The 18,052-nt window shown below is 46.6% G+C and overlaps 1 protein-coding gene across 1 annotated transcript; it reads right to left on the bottom strand.

Moving 5' to 3' along the window:
• Positions 1 to 12,310: 12,310 nt before the first annotated feature.
• On the bottom strand, positions 12,311 to 17,760 carry LOC146189744 (uncharacterized). The gene is made up of 2 exons (XM_084605336.1): positions 17,436 to 17,760; positions 12,311 to 12,817 (listed from the first exon to the last, which is right to left on the bottom strand). Exons 1-2 carry the CDS (start codon positions 17,508 to 17,510, stop codon positions 12,311 to 12,313), a joined length of 582 nt encoding a protein of 193 aa, XP_084461462.1. The 5' UTR covers positions 17,511 to 17,760.
• Between the last annotated feature and the right edge of the window lie 292 nt (positions 17,761 to 18,052).

Genomic DNA, 18,052 nt, shown 5'->3' with positions numbered 1-18,052 from the left:
TGATAATTAAAAGGTCCATTCACATATTTTAAAGCGAAACGACAAACGAATCTTTGTCCTTTTACTTTGAATTAAGTGAATATGATGACGAATCGAGTAGCCACAGTGTCATGTAGGCGGAGCAGGTGCAAGTCGATATAAAGTAGTAGCCCTCTCATGTGACGAGCATAATGTCAAACACGATCAAGGACGGCAGAAGTGAAGGGTCCCTGCCTGCTGCTTGCTGTCCTACGAAGCTATTCTGACTGTCAGTGATGCCGCCGGCTGCCTTGCAAAACTGTTGAAATAGGCACTGTAGCCGCTGCCTGCTTTGCGGAGTTGTTGGGACAGTCAGTGTTACTGTGAGCTACATTGTAAAGTTGTTAGGACAACCACTTTGAAAGCTAGCTTCCTTCAGATGCCACTGAAAACGACTGATGCCGCGCATACCTTGTGAAGTTTCTGCGGCAGCCACTGATGTCGCTAGCTGCCTTGCGAAGCTGCTGGGATAAACCCACAGATGCCCCTAGCGGCATTGTGTAGCTAAAGTCCCTGTAGCTGTTGGCTCAGACGCTGATGTCGCTCCCTTGTGACGCTGTTGGGGTTGCCGCCATTACCGTCATTTCGAAGTTGTTGGTGCAGCCACGTGGAAGGTCCTTCAGAGGCTATTGGGAAAGTCACTGATGCCACTAGATTGATTTCGGGGTTGCTGTAGCAGCCACAGATATCGCCAGTGCGAAGCTGTAACGACAGTAACTGTTATTGCCAGCTGCCTTGCGAAGCTATTGGGACAGCCACTGTTGATGGTAATTCCTTCTAGAAGCTGTTGGGATAGCCACCGTAGAGCTAGATACCTTGCGAGCTCTGGGGACAGCCACAGATGTGCTACCTGCCTAGTGAATCTGTCGGGAGAGCCATCAATTAAGCTAGCGACTTTGCAGACCTGCTGGGATAGCTACTGCGGCCGCTAATTTCTTTACCAACTTTGGGGACTGAGTGGCAGCAAGGCGCTAGCTGCCTTGTGAAGCTGTTGTAACTGCTGCAGATGCCGTTGGTTGTGTTCTGAAGCTGTGACGACAGCCACATACTTCACCAGCTACCTTGCGACACTGTTGTGATAGCCACTGATGCCGCTGGTTGCGTTTCTAAGCTGCGGGGACAGCCATTGTCGCGACGCCAGACACACAGGACCGGAGCCGAGGGTAGCGTTGACCGGCGAGGCGTCGAGGAACCGCGGAGACGTGGAGCTTTCATTAGAGCTGAGTACAAGTAGTTTATTTACATGTGTACACTTTGGAAATTTCAGAAGGAAGCCCTCTCCAGATGTCGGACACCAGGTTTTCTTCTCTTAGGTCTCCCTAGGTCCCTAGGCAGGGAATTAGTTCATCTTTGGCATGGGCCAATCGCAAAGCGCGAGGTGACAGTTTGCGCACTGCATCACTGAGTCCCGCCCCGCACATTCTTGCACGTGTGCCACTACACTTTAACAAACACATCGCCAGTTCACAAGCGACCCCCCATCGTTCTATCCTCACGGCTTGCCTCTGTTTTTGTCCGTTCGGTCCGGCGCCTTGTTGGTCTCCCCTTCAGCGGCAAACACTTCAGCCAGCAGGCCAGAGCTCGCGCGAAACCGACGATGGCTTCTCCCTCCGCTTTTGTCCAATGTCGAGTACCGTAACCCGACACCGCGCGGCTCCGACGACGGTCGCTTGCTCCGCCGCCGCCCCTCTGTAGGCCATTAACAGGCCAGGCTCTTCTTGGGAAGTCAGGCCGTTTCTTCACAAAGCGACCAAATCGGCGCTTCGAAATGGCCATGGGTGAGGACAGCGGCTGTTGAGGCGTGCGTGCAGACCGGGTGGACATCTGCAGACGAAGCTTGCTGAGATTCCCGTGGAGCAAACGCAGACACGCCGACGCCTTCTGAGCAATAAATTAGTTCGGACACAACACCATATACCCCACGAGCTGCATTGCGACGCTATTGGATCAGCTACTGTCGCCGCTCCTTAATGAAACTCTGGGGACAGCCCCTCATGTTATCTGCCTTGCGAAGCTGCTGTGATAGCCATGGATTCTGCTAGATGCCTCGAGGATCTGGTGGGATAGCCACTGCTGCCTCTAGTTGTCTTGCGAAACTGTCTTCTTTTAGGAAAGCCCACTCATGAAGCTTGGGCCAAAACCGATGTCTTTTTCTGATGTCTGCTGGAGGTATGGCGCTCCTATGACTAGACTGTAGAAAGAAATACGCCGAACATGTGTGTTCGCTGACCAAGATTTAATAACTTCACGTTTGTTATATTTAACTGAGTTTATTTCAGCCCGGATTATATTCTTGCATTCAGTGATGATGCATCTAGGATATTTGGACATGCACATATTTCAGCACAGTGTTGTTTGTAAAGGAATTTTGTTTGCACATTGTGAATTTTCACTTTTCTATTCAATGTATATGCACATCTCTCCTGGCGGGACTCGTATCGTTTTTGCAATTAACGTTCTTGGTGTTTTCAAAAACATGCCACGTAGGTTTTCTTTGGCAGTCGTAACTGCTGGATGTGACAGAAGGATAAAATTTAGAAGATAGATTTCGCTGCGCGTAAGATGATTGGCTGATTGGACAATTCCCCTTCATTACTTTCCTGATCGTATTGCATCACCATTAAAAGTCTGGGAACGCTTAATCTCCGCCTTTAGGTGTATGATGAGACTGCGTGGACAGCTCCCGTCCGCATCTTTCCTCGCGGATCCTCTTTTGCCTATACGCGCACTTTGGATCTCGTTTATTCGCTAATATCCCTTAATTTTTGCTTCTGTTATCTCACACATACTATTATCCCATATATATTAGCATACAGTCGCAATGCTACAACATTATGTGAAGACTTCCCGGTACAGAAATAAAGTCCCGCCTAACAAGTCCCAAGAAAGTAAATGCGTGGCCTGGGCTAGCGTGTCTAAAACGAGTGCAGTGGTCTTGAAGGGTTCGATTCCCCTCGCCCTCCCATCATAATGATGAACACCGAGTTGTCAGCGCCGGCCAAATTGGCTAAGTCATGTGGTCGCATAATGTCATTCAGCCATGCGAATAGTCAGTGCATGCATTCTGTCAGCTACTGTCCTGCCAGCCATGCCCAGTTTTCGCTCAAAACGCTGACGCCGACAACACCGACACCAGAGTTTATGGAGAATTGGGTCTTTAACGCTGTCACGCTAAAATTAATACTTCAGAAAGCTGGACTTGATTCTATGCGTAGCGGGCAAAAAGCCTCCAAACAGAGGTCGGTAGAGGCGCCTGACCACCGTCTTTCGAACAAGTAGGTAGATTTTGCGTTCGTGTTTACTAAATTCCCTTCCCTGACAATAAGGTCGGTAGAGGCGCCTGACCACCGTCTTTCGAACAAGTAGGTAGATTTTGCGTTCGTGTTTACTAAATTCCCTTCCCTGACAATAACTGGGCGACTGAAGTGTTTCCTCGAGCAGGCTTGGTTCGTGTTATCGAACTTTGTGATAGAGAGTCTGGGTAAATTGAAAGCAAAAGAAAACTCGCAGTCCAATTGTTCGTCGTATAGTGGAATGGGAAGTTCGCTATGTGACAAGGATTGCTATATGACACACCGTGTAGGAGAACTGCCGCTCGAGGACATAGTGTAGACAGCTCCCACTTGATGGGTCAAGCGCCTCAAATGATTAAGCCCCATCTACATTGCTCTTTCATTTCCTACCAGTATGAAAGAGGCATTCAAATACGACGCATCGATGGGCTCCCATTGACATAATATCAAGCACGATAGGAAGGTGTTAGCTAAGAAAAAAAGATGTCACATGATATGTAACGCTCTCGGAGCCGTTCTCATGAACACATTGTAAATAGAACAGCGTGGCTTCGGCACGATTGTGTTAAAGGCCTCGCTCTCTAGAAAATACGGCGTCGGAGTTGTCAGTGTCGGCGTGGTGACTGAAAAACCCTGGGCATGGCTCTGGAAGGTGGCAGCTGGCAGCTGACACGGCCGGGAACTGACTGTTGCCTGGTCCTAGGGGTTTGAGACGTGACGTGACTGCGTGACATGACCGGTTTTTCAGGAGCTGCCGAATCGGGCTTCTCCATTTCATATGGGAGGCTGACGGCGATTGACCCCAGAGTCATTCATGTTTGTCAATAATTCCGAGTCAGACATATTAGTCATAGGCCACGGAGGCACCTTAGTACGGTTCGCTTAAGAGGGGCTTTATATAAAGAGGTTTTTGATGTAATATGGTACTGTACGGCTGCATGGTAATTAGTATTTGTGAGGTAATGAATGCACAAGTTAAGGGATTAGTGATGAAACGAGTGGCAAATCGCATGTATCTTACGACCCGTAAGAGGGCCGTGGGCTGGAGCCGTTAACGCAGTCTAGTCATATCCTAAAAGGCGTAGCTTGTGTTCTTCCACCTCCGATTGTGCACATAAGGATGTATTCGCTGATGGCGTGGCAAGTGGCCCAGACTTCTGGCAAAACGCGAAGTGAAAAATATGCAGGGGTTATTGTTTGCTGTTAGCGGGATGTTCTTGTGCCATGCTACCGGAATTTCTCAGATTTAGCTTCACTTGACAATGATTAAGGTCGATAATCTCTGGCACAGCTCTGCACCATATTCCCAATAAAGGAGAGATTGTGATGTTAACCTTGTATATACCCGATTGGTTATACTACACAATGGAAGGGGATGAGATGAAAAAAAAAAAAGGAAATCCTCTGGCCTCCATTTTCTTAAGCCCTGATCACGGGCTTGAACGCCCGTCTGTAGACGCGCTGTGGAAGTTTTTCTTTTATATTTGCCGCTCTATGGACCAATGAGCACGGACACGTTCTATGGGCGCGAAGGACTGAACCACCCGCATAAGCGCCTAGCGGACACTGTGACGAGCACAATTATAGTGATGGAGGCAATACCTTGAGACCCATCCTGAATTTTACAGAATGATGCGTCACTCCTTGTAGACCACATCGAAGTCTGTAAAGAAATTTCACACATTTCACTTGCTTTTTACGTGAGCTACACATCTGTTTTTTTTTTTTTTTTTGTCATTTTATTCCCATCGGAAGTTCAGGATAGTACGTTTAGCTAACTATTCACTTTCGTTTACTTCTGAAATGTATACGCGTTGCAAGCGTGACGGGATTGGATGCCACAAAGGCTCTAGTGCTCAGTGGGCGAAATCTACTTTTTGACCTTATCCAGAAGCTGCGAGACAGAGGGAATGCGCTATTGCGCAAAAAGAAATTCCAGTGACACAAACCCCCGGACCGGTATGCGGCACCTGTCGACAGCGGACGTAAGGAGCGGGCCGCTCCCACTTGTCAGCCGGCGAGCGCTTTAGTTGCCTGCGCCGTGGACAGGTGCCGCATGGTGGGTAGTGCTACTAAAATTACTATATAGGCTTTGCCAGAGTTGCGCGAAGGTGCCGCATAAGCAACCAAGTTGGGCAGCGAAGTCATACGTCGTCTTTGCAGGAGCCGATCAGCCAGAATGAAAAGCAGTCGAGAAGGGATTACTTTGGCTGTTCTAATCGAAATAAGTCACCGCCGCTACAGCTCGCACACAAGGCGGCACGCCGTACGCACGATGGATGATGCAATGCAGCCGGGGTGCCCGTTGGGTTGGCTTCGTAGTGCTACATGGTTGCTTGGCGGCGAAAGAAAAGGAACGCGGAACTCTGGCAAAACCTATATAGTAAGTGCTACTAGACGATCAGTGCTCCGTGACATTCGAGCATCGTGGCTCCGTGGCTGCGGAGCAGTGACGGCCATAGAACGACGTCATGATGTGATGGCTGCCTTGAGGATCCAAGGAATCGTCATCGTATCTAAATGGCGGCGACAGGTCGCGCAACTTTTTCGTCACAACGTATGGCGGTGTTATCATCGTCAGTCTCACTGCGTTGAATGTAGACTGATGACGGCACACTAAGACACCAGCGCAGACAACCATGATACCGCTTACCTTGGAAACAGCTGATAATACATGTATTGATGTTTAAATCAAGGTCAAAAGCCGCTTTCTCAAGATTGTGGTGCCCAGCTCAGTCAGCCTATATAAATCAGTTTCACCAATCGATTTGAAGATTCGTACAAATTCCTGGCTTGCTCCACCTCCATACTGGCTTTAGTTACAGCCTCAGACGGGGACTAAGAAATGCAGCTGCCGCTGCACAGTCGTTGTCGAAGAAGGCATTTTGCCACGGTACTACTTTCCGAAGGACCTTAGCATGATGCTGCTGATCTAAGTACACGAAGGAATAACTTTTATTTCATGACGAAGAGAGCGGTAACCGGCCGCTATCCAGCGCGATGGGGATAACTCAACGCGAACGGGACAAATGTCCTAACATTGTCAGTATTCCTGTACTGTACGAGTACTTTACGTGAGGATTCTTATTATTTATGCGAACAAATCAAAATCATGCTTTTAAGGTTAAAGTCTAAGATTCATCAGTCGCCAGCGTGTCCGTCCGCGCGAGCGTCGACAGCGAGCGTCCGCGGCACCTGTCAAGCAACAAGATGGAAAGTCGGGCAGTTGGAGACTGTTCCTGATGTAAATACAAGGGCGCAAACTGAATCTTTCTGGTGAAGTCTTTCTCAGGTGCTTCTTCAGGGATTAAAAGGCAGGGATGTGCGAATTTTTAGGGGAGGGTGTGGAGCGTAGAGGAGTAACGGTAATCATTCTTGGTAATCATAAGTCTAAAGTATAATTAGTCACGAATAAACGGAAAGCCTTCTGATAAACGAGGGGGCAGAAAACCTTTGATATAACGTTGCGGAACACTATTGCGGTAGTGCGTCTCGTTCGAATGTTCTTTCATACTCGCTCACGCTAGCGCTTCTACCCGTCTGTATGTCTCGTATATTCCTCATATGCATCGCTTGCAGCAGTTTCAGTAACGTGTTTGCAGTGAGGTCAAGACAGGCGTTGCGGAAGCGTTTAAAGATAAGCTCTTGTTTGTCGCGGCTTTACCGGCTTGGGTACCATCAACCAGATGTCAGAGCCTGCGGGACCGACGCTCTTCGAGATTATTGCACCAAATGCATAAGGTAAAACCGTCATTATACAATGTGATTAAAGAGCAGAAAATGCCGCGATACACTTTCTAACATGTAGGGAAAGAGACGGTGAAAGCAGCGACTTCGGCACAGCCACAGGGGCATAACTACAATGGCCAGCATGCACTGCGGCAGCGGTGGCGCAACGAAACTCCTAGTGAATTCAACTTATTGCGAATCTTTGTTATGAAGTCTTGCTCAGGGGTTTCCCCAAGGATTAAAAGCAAGGGGTGTGTGAATTTGTAGGGGAGGGTATTGAGCGTAGAGGAGTAATGGTAGTAATTCTTTGTAATCATGTCTAAAATATAAATTGTAACAAATAAACGGGAAGCCCTCTGATACACAAGAGGGCAGAAAATCTTTGATCTGACTGTAATATCGTAGAATCATCACAAGAAAGCGAGAGAGAGAGAGAGAGAGAGAGAGAGAGAGAGAGAGAGAGAGAGAGAATAGAATAGGATAGAAAGGCAGGGAGGTTAACTAGGCGATGCCCAGTAGGCCTCGCAGTAACCGCAAAAACAGTCTAGGTTGAGCAGTACAATTAGTGTCTTTTATTTGGCTGATGACATGCTTATACACATACGCACGTGTGCGTGCGAGCGCCACCTGCACACAAAAGTGACCAGAGCATGCAACAAATGTCATGCACCTTTTGCAAGACAGAATAGTCCAGGATAAACACTCGCACAGGGAAAGCCGTCGCCAGTTTTTCTCTACAAATAAGAGCTGTTGATTTAACTATCGCATTTGGCATAATCTTTAAGAGCACTAATGTAGACGTTGAATTTCTCGCAAAATAAAACTTGTCAGGTGCTGCAGTTGTTGGACGATAGAGTGGCTAAAACACGATGTCAGATTCATTAGTTACCAAGTAGTGGCCAGGAGTCACCGGCGGTATCTTTTTACTCGGGTTTGCAAACAGCTACGGTACAGCGATGTTAGTTTACATCCTGCTAATACTGGCTTTCAAGAAGACGTTGTCGTGTCCACGAAAGCCACATTTTTTGCGTGCTTTTCCGTTAAAAACCACGTGGGCTAGTTGCGGATTTGAACACAGCAAATATTACGTGGACCTCTTGGATTCGTGGGGGAGATAAGATCGGTGGGGGAGAGGGGGGGGGGGGGGTCACATAAAAATGCTCTGCAAGTGAGGAAATGATGCGACAGTGTTAATGGCTCCTGTTTGCCAGCTTTCCTTGAGGATATGCTTTTTCGCGTACATGCGCTTTGCTGCCTGCTTGATCATTAATCCTTAATTTGTGGCTTTATTATCTCGCACATACGATAAAGAAGTCGCAAGCTACATTATTCGAAACACCACCTGACACAGATATCAATCTTCTCTTTAACAGAGCCTCACTAACATGCCTGAGTGACTAGACGTTCAAGTATCCCGAGTTCGATCCCGTCTCATCACCCTCCTACGTCACACGAGTGGCCATGTCACGTGGTCTCGTGACGTCACACAAGCTGCCGACCAATCCGTGTTCGACCATGTCAACTGGTATCACCATATGCATGCTTGTGATTTTTGATGATAACGCCGATGCTGGATTTTCGGCAGGACGAGGCATTTAAGACTCACGCCAGAACAAAAAGCGGGGAAATTCTTTGCTTTTGAAAAATATGCCTCAAATCCATTCAGACTCCCTAGTCCGTAAGCAATGAATTAAGGATGCTCTGTCGACGACGCTGCAGATCATAACAAGAGGGCAAACTAATCATATACGACTCAACTCATTTATCCCGGGAGAAAACAGTTTATCCGGTGCTTCTGGAGCGTAGCTTTGTGGAATTTCTTTCTTTACCAATAAAAGAAAGGCAGCGAAGCAGCAAAAGGCGTGTTCTAAAAAATTCTGCCGAGTCGTTGGAACAACAATAAGGAACGTTGTCTGTTGAATTTCTAGTCTTACAACTCCTTTTCTACAACATGTTAAGTCGTGTCGAAATTTTCATTCACTCTGACTGCTGCCATTTTGGATTTGGCAGAATTGTCTAGTTTGTTCTGGTTGTCAAGAAACACCAAACAACCAAAAATTAATATCAGGCATCTCATGGAGGGAGAGGTATAGGTACAGTAAAGAAAGCACTGAAAAACCACAGCAAACGTTACAAGCATACCGATGTCAAAACGTGCACACAACCCTTCTATTTTCCGGGCATTTACGGCAGTGACACATTTGTTTTGAAAATGGCTGATCATGCCAGACAGCCTTTGGGAGCTCTCCGGGCGACACCATGGCCCGGTCAGGAAAGCTCGTCGCTGTCTGTGTGTTTGTGCGAGAGAGCAAAATATGCATGCCGTAGAACCGACTGTTTCTTTGCCTAAAGTAAAGGAACGAGAAAAAGCATGTAATTAAGTTGAGGTTCGCCATTCGGAGGCTGCTGCCTGATGGACCAACAGGCATAAAGTGCATGTCCGTAGAGTCTTGAAGGTTTCAAATATGATGCACCTTTGGAGTACCTGACTACATTAAACTTCAGCAATGCAGAGACGCACACCTGTGCTAAGGTTGATTTCACTGGTGGGCTGTCGAAATATTTAAATAAAATAAACGTGGACGCAGCATGTTATGGGAAACTACGAATACCCTACGTCCGAAGAGTACCCTGAACATCTCATTGAGCTACTCACATGCAGCATTACCTAGCATTACCGACTGCTTGACCACCTCGTGTCTTAGGTGCGAGTATCTACAGTAGAGAGAAAAACATCAGGGAGATACCTTACTTGAAAAACTCAGAGAAGTCACAGTCGCAGAATTAAATGTTGCTAAATACAAAGTAATGCGAGTGTAAGTCGGAGTTCTAACACCTCTCCTGTTCGCATTCTAAATGCACGACCATTAGAGACAGTCAAATTCTATAAATACTGGGTGTCCATATAACATAGAATTTAATATGGAACCTACACATTAATCCTGTCTTTAATAGCTAACCGTACTTTACGATATACAAGAAGAAACTGCTCGCTCTCCCCTCCATCTCTGAAACGTACGAGTATATGGTACAAAATTTGAGTTAGGTCCAAATTGGAGAGCGCAGCTTCAGTATGGGACCCGAGTGGATAGCTTCAGTGTGGGGCCCGAATCACGTCAATTTAATCTATATACTACAAGTGGTTGAATACTGCAGCGCGTTCCATTTTAATCACACCGCCAGCACAACTTTAGTGAAATATAATCTAAATTTGACTCTGCCACTTTTTCTAAAATATTTCCTCATCCCACTCTAGTCCAAGAATTCGTATCGCTTCCAGCTTACGTATCATCTAGTCGAGATCACCATCACAAAGTAGCTGTTGCGGCAAGCCGCATTGCCTCTTTCTCAATGTAGTTCTTTCTAAAATGCCATGAGAGTGAAAGCATCTTTCTGCATTAAAAGTAAAAATTGATAACATAAATAGATTCCGTTCTGTTATAATGAAGCTGAGCTCGCTTATATTGTATAACTTTATTCCTAGACTTGTTCTGTTATTATTGTATTTTATTAACTAACCCACTCCCCTCTATAATGCTTCAGCTCTGAAGGCATCTGTAAATAAATAAACAAACACAGTGAACAAGCGTTCAGACTAAGCCTCAGTACTCTAATCAACGTTTCGACAAAAAAGAGCGAATCATCTTCAAGCATTGGCTAGAGAAGTGAGGATTCCTTGAACCCTTGTTCCCTGTGATTTGTGATAGTGAAGAATCTCTCTGCCCTTTCCTTACATAGACACTCGCACCTAAGTCCACACATAATCTTTTTGAAACATTGGATAACGAACTGTGGCTTCCGCGCACCAACCCTTATCTACTTTGTTTTGCGATTGTAAAGTGTGGGTGGTTGTGCTTGGTGTATGGGCACGTAAGCGACTGGCCTATACCTTCAATGCGAGACATCGGGTTAGTTGCAACTGCATTGTACCAAGACGCGCTTAACGCAGGATGGATGAGGACATACGACGAGGCTGTGTCCGTTACGTCTATGCAAGTCGCATTCAAGTTACTAAGCCTATCATGCGCTGACCACAGGGTCCAGGATAAGGAAGCGGCCTCGAGTGAGTCGTAACACCTGCAGAACATGTGCCCACAAACGTGGACAAACGCACGCGAACACGCACGCATGGAGGAAATGACAAACGGAGGTATTTCTGTAGGCATGCACTAAAGGTTCACACATTGTGTTCACTGGCGCCACTCCAGTTTTATGCAGTTATCTTCTTGTTGGACATGCGGAGAGCTTCGTACATGCTGGCAGTGCAACGTGGTGCTTGGCTAGCGGCATCGATTCCAGATTGGCCATCGATATTTTCTGCGGGCGCAGAATGCAGAGAGGTTTCTTCTTAGTTATTGAGGCTGAAACGTATACGCAACTCACAATACACGCGGCTGATAAAGCGCCAAAGAAAACGTAGACGTCACACAGAAAATGGCACGGATAGCAACTGTCGGTGTCGTTTTCTGTGTGTCGTCCGCGTTTCCTTTCGCGCTTTACCAGTCGTGCATCTTAACCAGCTTGCCCAACTTTCTGTCTTTCGTAATGAACAGCCTGCTAAACGTTCTTATGTAATATCTGTAAAATATCACTAAACGGCTCCTACACGATTGAAAAAGGCACCAGGTTCAACGACACGAGAGTATTGGGAGCTCGTGAAGTAGCTTCTGCAGAAATTTTAGCCGTCCACCGCATTCACCCTGACCACGGAAACTCATATTTACTGCCTAAAACATTTAAAAAGGCTGCTGTACTTTGTCGTGTGAAAAAGGTCGTGGCTGGGAGTAGGTTCAGAATTATGGGCAAATTTTAGAGGAGTTCAGAGGGACATTTTGTTCATACTATGGGCTTTCTACCTTTGCTAGTTGAAACGCTGGTAGCCTCAATGCGACTCTCCCCCAAAAGTTCTTGCTTAGTTTCCGTACTTCCGTACATCATCCCTTTAGTTTGAGCAGTGTACGGAAGAAATTACGTGTATTTGACCACGGTGCAGCTTGTGAAAATATATATACTAAAATGTTTCTGCACGATGGTCGGATCAAGCGGGAACGCCACCAAGGAACCAACAGTCTTTAAGGTAAACCTAAATCAGAGTCCTCGCTGAGATCACTGTCAAAGATGAGACCACATTGATTTACACGCACAATACCGCAAAGCCGTGGCAGATGGCAGTAGGCGGCATTATTTTTAAACAGCCTTCGCACGCACGGTCAAGGTCCGCACACAGTATTCGGCGGCACAACCACAGCGCGCTGCGACTGTCTTCCCCATCAGGACGTTGGAGTAGTCCCAGTGTACGCCGGCAGTACCATGGGGTACTTGCTGAACTGCACCGGTTCCAGGCCTGCCATAGGCCCGTCGGGGTCCACGGGCGGCGCCGAATGCACTCCGTTTCTCGCCGAAGACGGAACGTTCACTGATACCGAGCTCACCGAGGTGCCGTTGAGGAATACGCCGGATGCTCCCAACGGATCAAGGGCGTGGATAGCCATCATGGCGACTCGATAGCGCCAACTCTCCATTGCCGCCCAAAGCACGCCGCCGCTGAAGACTATGATGCCCATGGGGATGAGGACGAAGCCTAGGAGACGGAGGCCCGCCGCGGACGAGTTGAAGCCCACCAGGACGAATAGGATGCCAGACAGCTTGAGGAAGAAGCCGAGGAAGATGACACTACCGTAGCGCCAAGGCGAGACTCCCGCGAAGCGGGATGGGTCATCATCTCCTCCCGACGGCTGGCGACCTTGGCATGTCCTCCGTGACAGCATATTCGAAGGCTGCGTGACGTCATCACAGGGATTGGAATAAGTAAGATAAAGGGCAAAGCAATAGTTTAGAAAGCTAGCAGGTGGCAACCTTCTGCTCGGCCACCAACTACTCCATCGGACTGGCACTGACTTTACATTAGCTACCTGTTTCTGTTGTTCTTCATCCTTCCATTTAGCACGTATTCTGATATAACATCGTGAAAGGTTGCCGCCGTGTACCCTTACAGTGGATGTTGTTGCGGCTGAAGAAATAATAAAAATGAATATGCGCAGGCCTGTCGACTGGTCCTTGCCTCATCACTGCCACGTGCAGACAGAGGAAATTTGAAAGTGGTGTGGAAGGAAAGAGTGAAAAAAGAGACGCGTGTCGCAGTAGCCACGCCCACCAAAACTGCTGGTGCGACGACGGCTAGAATAACAGGACCCACGAGTGGCGAGGAAACGCTGCGACAATCGCCCGAAATCTCTGCATCCCAAGCCCTCCCAAGTTCTCATGTATCGATTCATGATTATATAGTTATTGGTAGCCCTTTTCACTCATTCCTGTCACATCAAGTAGTTGGGTAAACGTAAGAATGAATCTTAGACTCTTAAAGCATTCATGCTTGAAATAAATGTTAGAGAAATTGGTACTCAAGGTCGCGACTTTACAACGATATATAAACGCTGGGACATCCATTACCACAACAGGGACTCATGTGTTTAATTTGGATTCCCAACTCGAATTTTTATGTGAATGTGCGAAAGGTGCCGTGTTGCAGAAAATCCGGCGTTGTCGTCGTTGTGGGAGAAAAATCACGGGCACAGTTCTGGCAGGTGGCGTGGGTGCGTGCACTGATTGGTCGGCGGGATGTGTTACGTCACGAGACAACATGACATGGCTGGTGCCTCGAACACGGTCTTCCTTTGATAGGAGAGTGGGAAGAGAATCCAACCTTCCAGGACCCTTGAGCGATCGAAAACTAAGAGACGCTGCCCTTAGGCGAGGCAGGTATGCATGACTTGGTTAACGCAGGGCTTTATACGTGTCTATTTCGGGTCCTCTTTTTCACATAACTAGTGAGGTAGCTTACGACTGTTTGCTAATGAATGTCTGTGAGATAACAGGTATACAAATTGAGGGGTTACTGATTAAGCGAGTTGCAAAGTTAATTGACGCGATAAAGGATCTACAGACGGAACCCACTAAAGCTGTGGCGTTGTCCTTTAAAAGGCGGGATGTGAGTGTGCCAGTTATTGTTTTTCTGTATAGGATTGCTTAGATGTCAAGTCATTTTTACGTACACGTTTGTGGAAGTGCATCGTTTACAGGAGAGATTTGGTAGTATTCAGGTCGCGTCCAAAGATATGTACGCTGATCCTGAAGGGGGCAGGCACAGGTGCGCCGGTTCCCCCATACTACTGCGTTCCAGGTTACCACGAAAGGTGCCTCCTGAGCATGATGTTCTGCTTGCTTTTCGCCGCATATGCTGTTCTCCTTCATACCTCTGAAGTACTTTAATATTCTAGAAGCATCCGCTTGACCAGTTCGTTGGCATGGTTTTAAGCTGAAAGCCTTTATCTCTCATTCTTCTAAGTAGAATGGGATTACAATTTGAGGGTCTATAGTTTCGCACCGTGCTAAGCCTAACCGTGCTCTTGGTTTTCCTCAAGTCGTTGCGAACGACCCAGTTCTGCACAAGTTGCAATCACCTCATGTACACCATGCGATTTATTGAAGATTATTGACGTAACGCAGCCGCCTAGGAAAAACAGTGACCAGATGAGCTCTTCTCCCATTATATTGTATAATGGGAGACTTTACATTCCTCCAAAATATAGGTTTGCATCTCAGGCTTACACGGGGCTAGAAAACTTTAATGCACTATGTCTTGATATTCGTAGATGTACATAGTTGAATGCACCCTTGGTAACTCGAGAGTCTATACTATCCTAAGTGCCATTTCGTACTAAGCTAATACTTCGGTAAAAATATTTATTGGTGATCGATCATTTATAAATATATTTTGAACACCATCAGAAAGTTTTTAATTAAGTTTGAGTGGGTGAGAGCAGCGGAGGTAGAGCACCGGTATTTCCCAAGCTATCTTTAGCTGCTGTCGGATCTGTCTGCCTTAACAGTGGAGTGTCCACAACGGCTGAGAGCGTTGCCATTGAAGCGGTCTTACACAAAGTTCAAGTCTTTCTCAGCTCATCAACTTCTGGCAATCGTGACGGTTTGGAAAGAAGTGCCTGACAGACTCGCTCATGAAGCGCAGTCTGTTGAATCGCCGAGAAGGGTTACACAATGTTTCAAGCGAGTCTTCAAAGACATTGTGACAAGCGATTACAGCTCTCTGCCATGTACACCTGACTAACCTGGCATGACGAGGGGCTCAAGACTCAGCGGAGACGGTTGTAAACACTCATAGTGACCTAGTACGCACATGTTCTACTCTTGCCGCGGAATGAAATCAGTTGTCTCGCTGTTTTGCCGCTGTTGTGTTTGCATGGATTTATAATACCGCATCGTGTGCTGTCCCGACAACAGAGTGGAGAGTTCTGCTCACCGCTCTCAAAAGGAAGTAGTTTATGAAGTTTAACGTCCCAAAGTGACTCCGGCTTTGAGGGACACCGTATAGTGGGGCGCGCCTGACAATTTCGGCCTTCTAGAGTCATTTAACTATATTTGCATCGCAAAGTACATGGACTCCTTGATTTTTGCTTCCACAGAAACGCGGCCACCGTGGCTGGTGATCGCACCTTGGCCCTGGAGGGGGCTTCTCGCCTTTTACATTTCCTTCAGCATAAAAGCAACTGGGCATTAATGGTGACAGGAACCCTCTTGCACCCATAAGTTCTTGAGGTCTTAGTTAAGCATCTCAACTCTGCTGCAAACTTCATGTATTTATTGCATCGCATATGCTGAGAAGTTACCAGCTGTTTTAGATGACGCAAACGCCAACCCAGCGAAATCAGAACGAGCAGAGGCCGACAAGTGATGTTCACGGGGCTCACAAACGTGGCAGGCTTCCGAGCGAGCTGCCATTAACAGGCCAGTCTATAACGCCACTGTTTTTCGTTAAAAATTTATAAAATCCTTTGTTTATTGTTGTCTCATTGTCACGAGGGTTTCCATCACATAAACATCAACTGAACCATGTTTTGAAATATGGTGCGTTTACTGCTGTGACCTGTCTTCACACATGCCTAGACTGCAAGCATATGGTTTTCGCTGATAAAAGAGTAATAGTTACTGCCAGTTTGACATTTGACAATGTCTTGGGTTCTAAGAAACAATGATTCGTTGCATGAACTGCATTTTCAGGTTTCAGGGATAGTCAGGTACCGGGTCGCACGTTGCTGCTGTGTTAAGCAGCCTCTTTGTCAATTTATTTGTCCATCCTGTCTACCACTAGGCGATAACAGATTAGGAAATTGCGAAGGTGATAAAAGATAGTGCCAAATTCTTCATTCACATGCTTTTTATTTGCTTTCAACAGAGCAGATGGGAAGGAGTGCACACATTGTTACGTGGAACATGTCAGATGTACATGTATATCTAAACTGCGGGATATGTGCACCTCACTGAAGCCCTTCATATATGCACTGCGAAGTCGCTGTCGTGTCAGCTTTATTTTCATACACTGCATCCGTATTGTTTCTTTTTTTCTACTTTTTGTTAACTATAAGAATGCTTCTATTGAGCGTTTCAGACAAGCTAGACTGCAAGCAGGGCATGGATGATAACCACTCCAAGGACGCCGTTATCCACATATTTGCATGCTCTTTGGTCGGGTTGACATCTGTTGTGTACAGTATTACACATACTCGGTCAAAGCTCACGAAGTCATGCTACGCGACATATGTAACATTTATTATGCATAAAAGTTGTGCTGTCACAATTAATCAGCTTCTATTTTATATATTTTGCCTCGTTTACTAGCGCGCATGCTGGGCCGCATGCTAGGCAATATTAAATTACAAAGCTGTTTTCATTCTGCAGCCTGAAATTATTCTCATAGCTGGAAAATGAAAATCAGTTTTTAATTAATATCAAATGAAAGTAGTTACTGAAATGTTTGTCAAAGCAAGGCTCCTAACGTATGTGGTTGAGCAGTTTTGAAGCAGTCCTATTACACATGTCGAGGAATTTTTAGTCATCTCACCTTGAGGGGCGGAAGACATGCTACAAAGTTAAGGTCAACATAAAGTCAGGGTAGAGGCTTTGGGAAAGCATTTCGCGGGCCGAACCAATAATGCCTCGGCTACCTTCATTTCTATGGTCATTTTATCACAGCTAAGTCCTTCTCTACTCATTTTCCCCTCAAGCATGTAATTTTCAGTTTCCACACAGGAAGGAAACGCAGTAGCGCCTTTAAAATTGAAGTTTCCTGCACAACGTTCACGTTTTCTACATATCTGGACGAAACCCGTCACTTATCGCATTTTTTATTAACTTTTGGCAAATCTGATGCAGCTTCATTGGATTGTCTACTGCTGCGGTACCCACGTAACACTTTGCCATTATTAGACTCTCGCGCATTTTCCTTTAATGCTCCCAGAAGCAAGACATGGTTTTTCTACATAATCATACAAGAACCACTGGAAGCTATTACGTTGTTTCAGTAGGTACTTCCAAACTTACCTGGTTCGCTGTCGGTGGCCGCGGCGATTCGGTTTGAGCCACCACTCTTCCAGTGGCACCAAGGAGCACAAACATCAAAGCATACAGCCTTGTTTCCTACACCCACTCGCGAGGCGTCTTCGTCTATCGGACCCCATAGTAGTCTGCCAGCCTGCGGTAAACGCGACAGGAGAGGACGAGCGCGGTACTAGTGTGTTCGATCTTCAATCTTTTTTTCCCCTTTTCAACCTACGTTATTTTTTTTTGTTTGTTGGCTTTCACGTCTATTCGCGGACCTCACTTTAATTTTTCTGCTACTGTTTATCCGCGCCTCGACCAGTTGTTGCTATAGTTTCCGATCGAAGGAGTTCGCGTGAGACGGAGCAACCGGTGTGCGAGTGAGTCGGTGCTTCGCGCACGCGGTCCTAAAAGAGAAAGTGGAGTCGATATACGCTGGTTCGCACACGGAGATTTTTTTTATTGGTACATTTCGTTCGCGTTTTCACGCCATCGAACGTCACTGCAGGAAATGCCAACACAAAGTGCATCGTCATGGAGACAAAGCAAACGCGACGTGAAACGAAACAAAACAACGGAAATGAAAATGAGGCTTAATGAGGGCTGCCTATAACCACGCG

The sequence above is a fragment of the Amblyomma maculatum genome, chromosome 5 (genome assembly GCF_055883805.1).
Source record: "Amblyomma maculatum isolate TAMU_Amacu chromosome 5, ASM5588380v1, whole genome shotgun sequence".
Lineage (NCBI taxonomy): Eukaryota > Metazoa > Arthropoda > Arachnida > Ixodida > Ixodidae > Amblyomma > Amblyomma maculatum.
The sequence above is the reverse complement of the archived record's forward strand: the minus strand, read 5'-3'. Positions and strand labels throughout refer to the sequence as shown.

Coding starts and splice junctions, on each gene's coding strand:
- LOC146189744 (XM_084605336.1), bottom strand. CDS start 17,510: ATGTTTGTGCTCCTTGGTGCCACTGGAAGAGTGGTGGCTCAAACCGAA. Junction 12,818..17,435: donor GGCCACCGACAGCGAACCAG/GTAAGTTTGGAA, acceptor GACGTCACGCAG/CCTTCGAATATGCTGTCACG.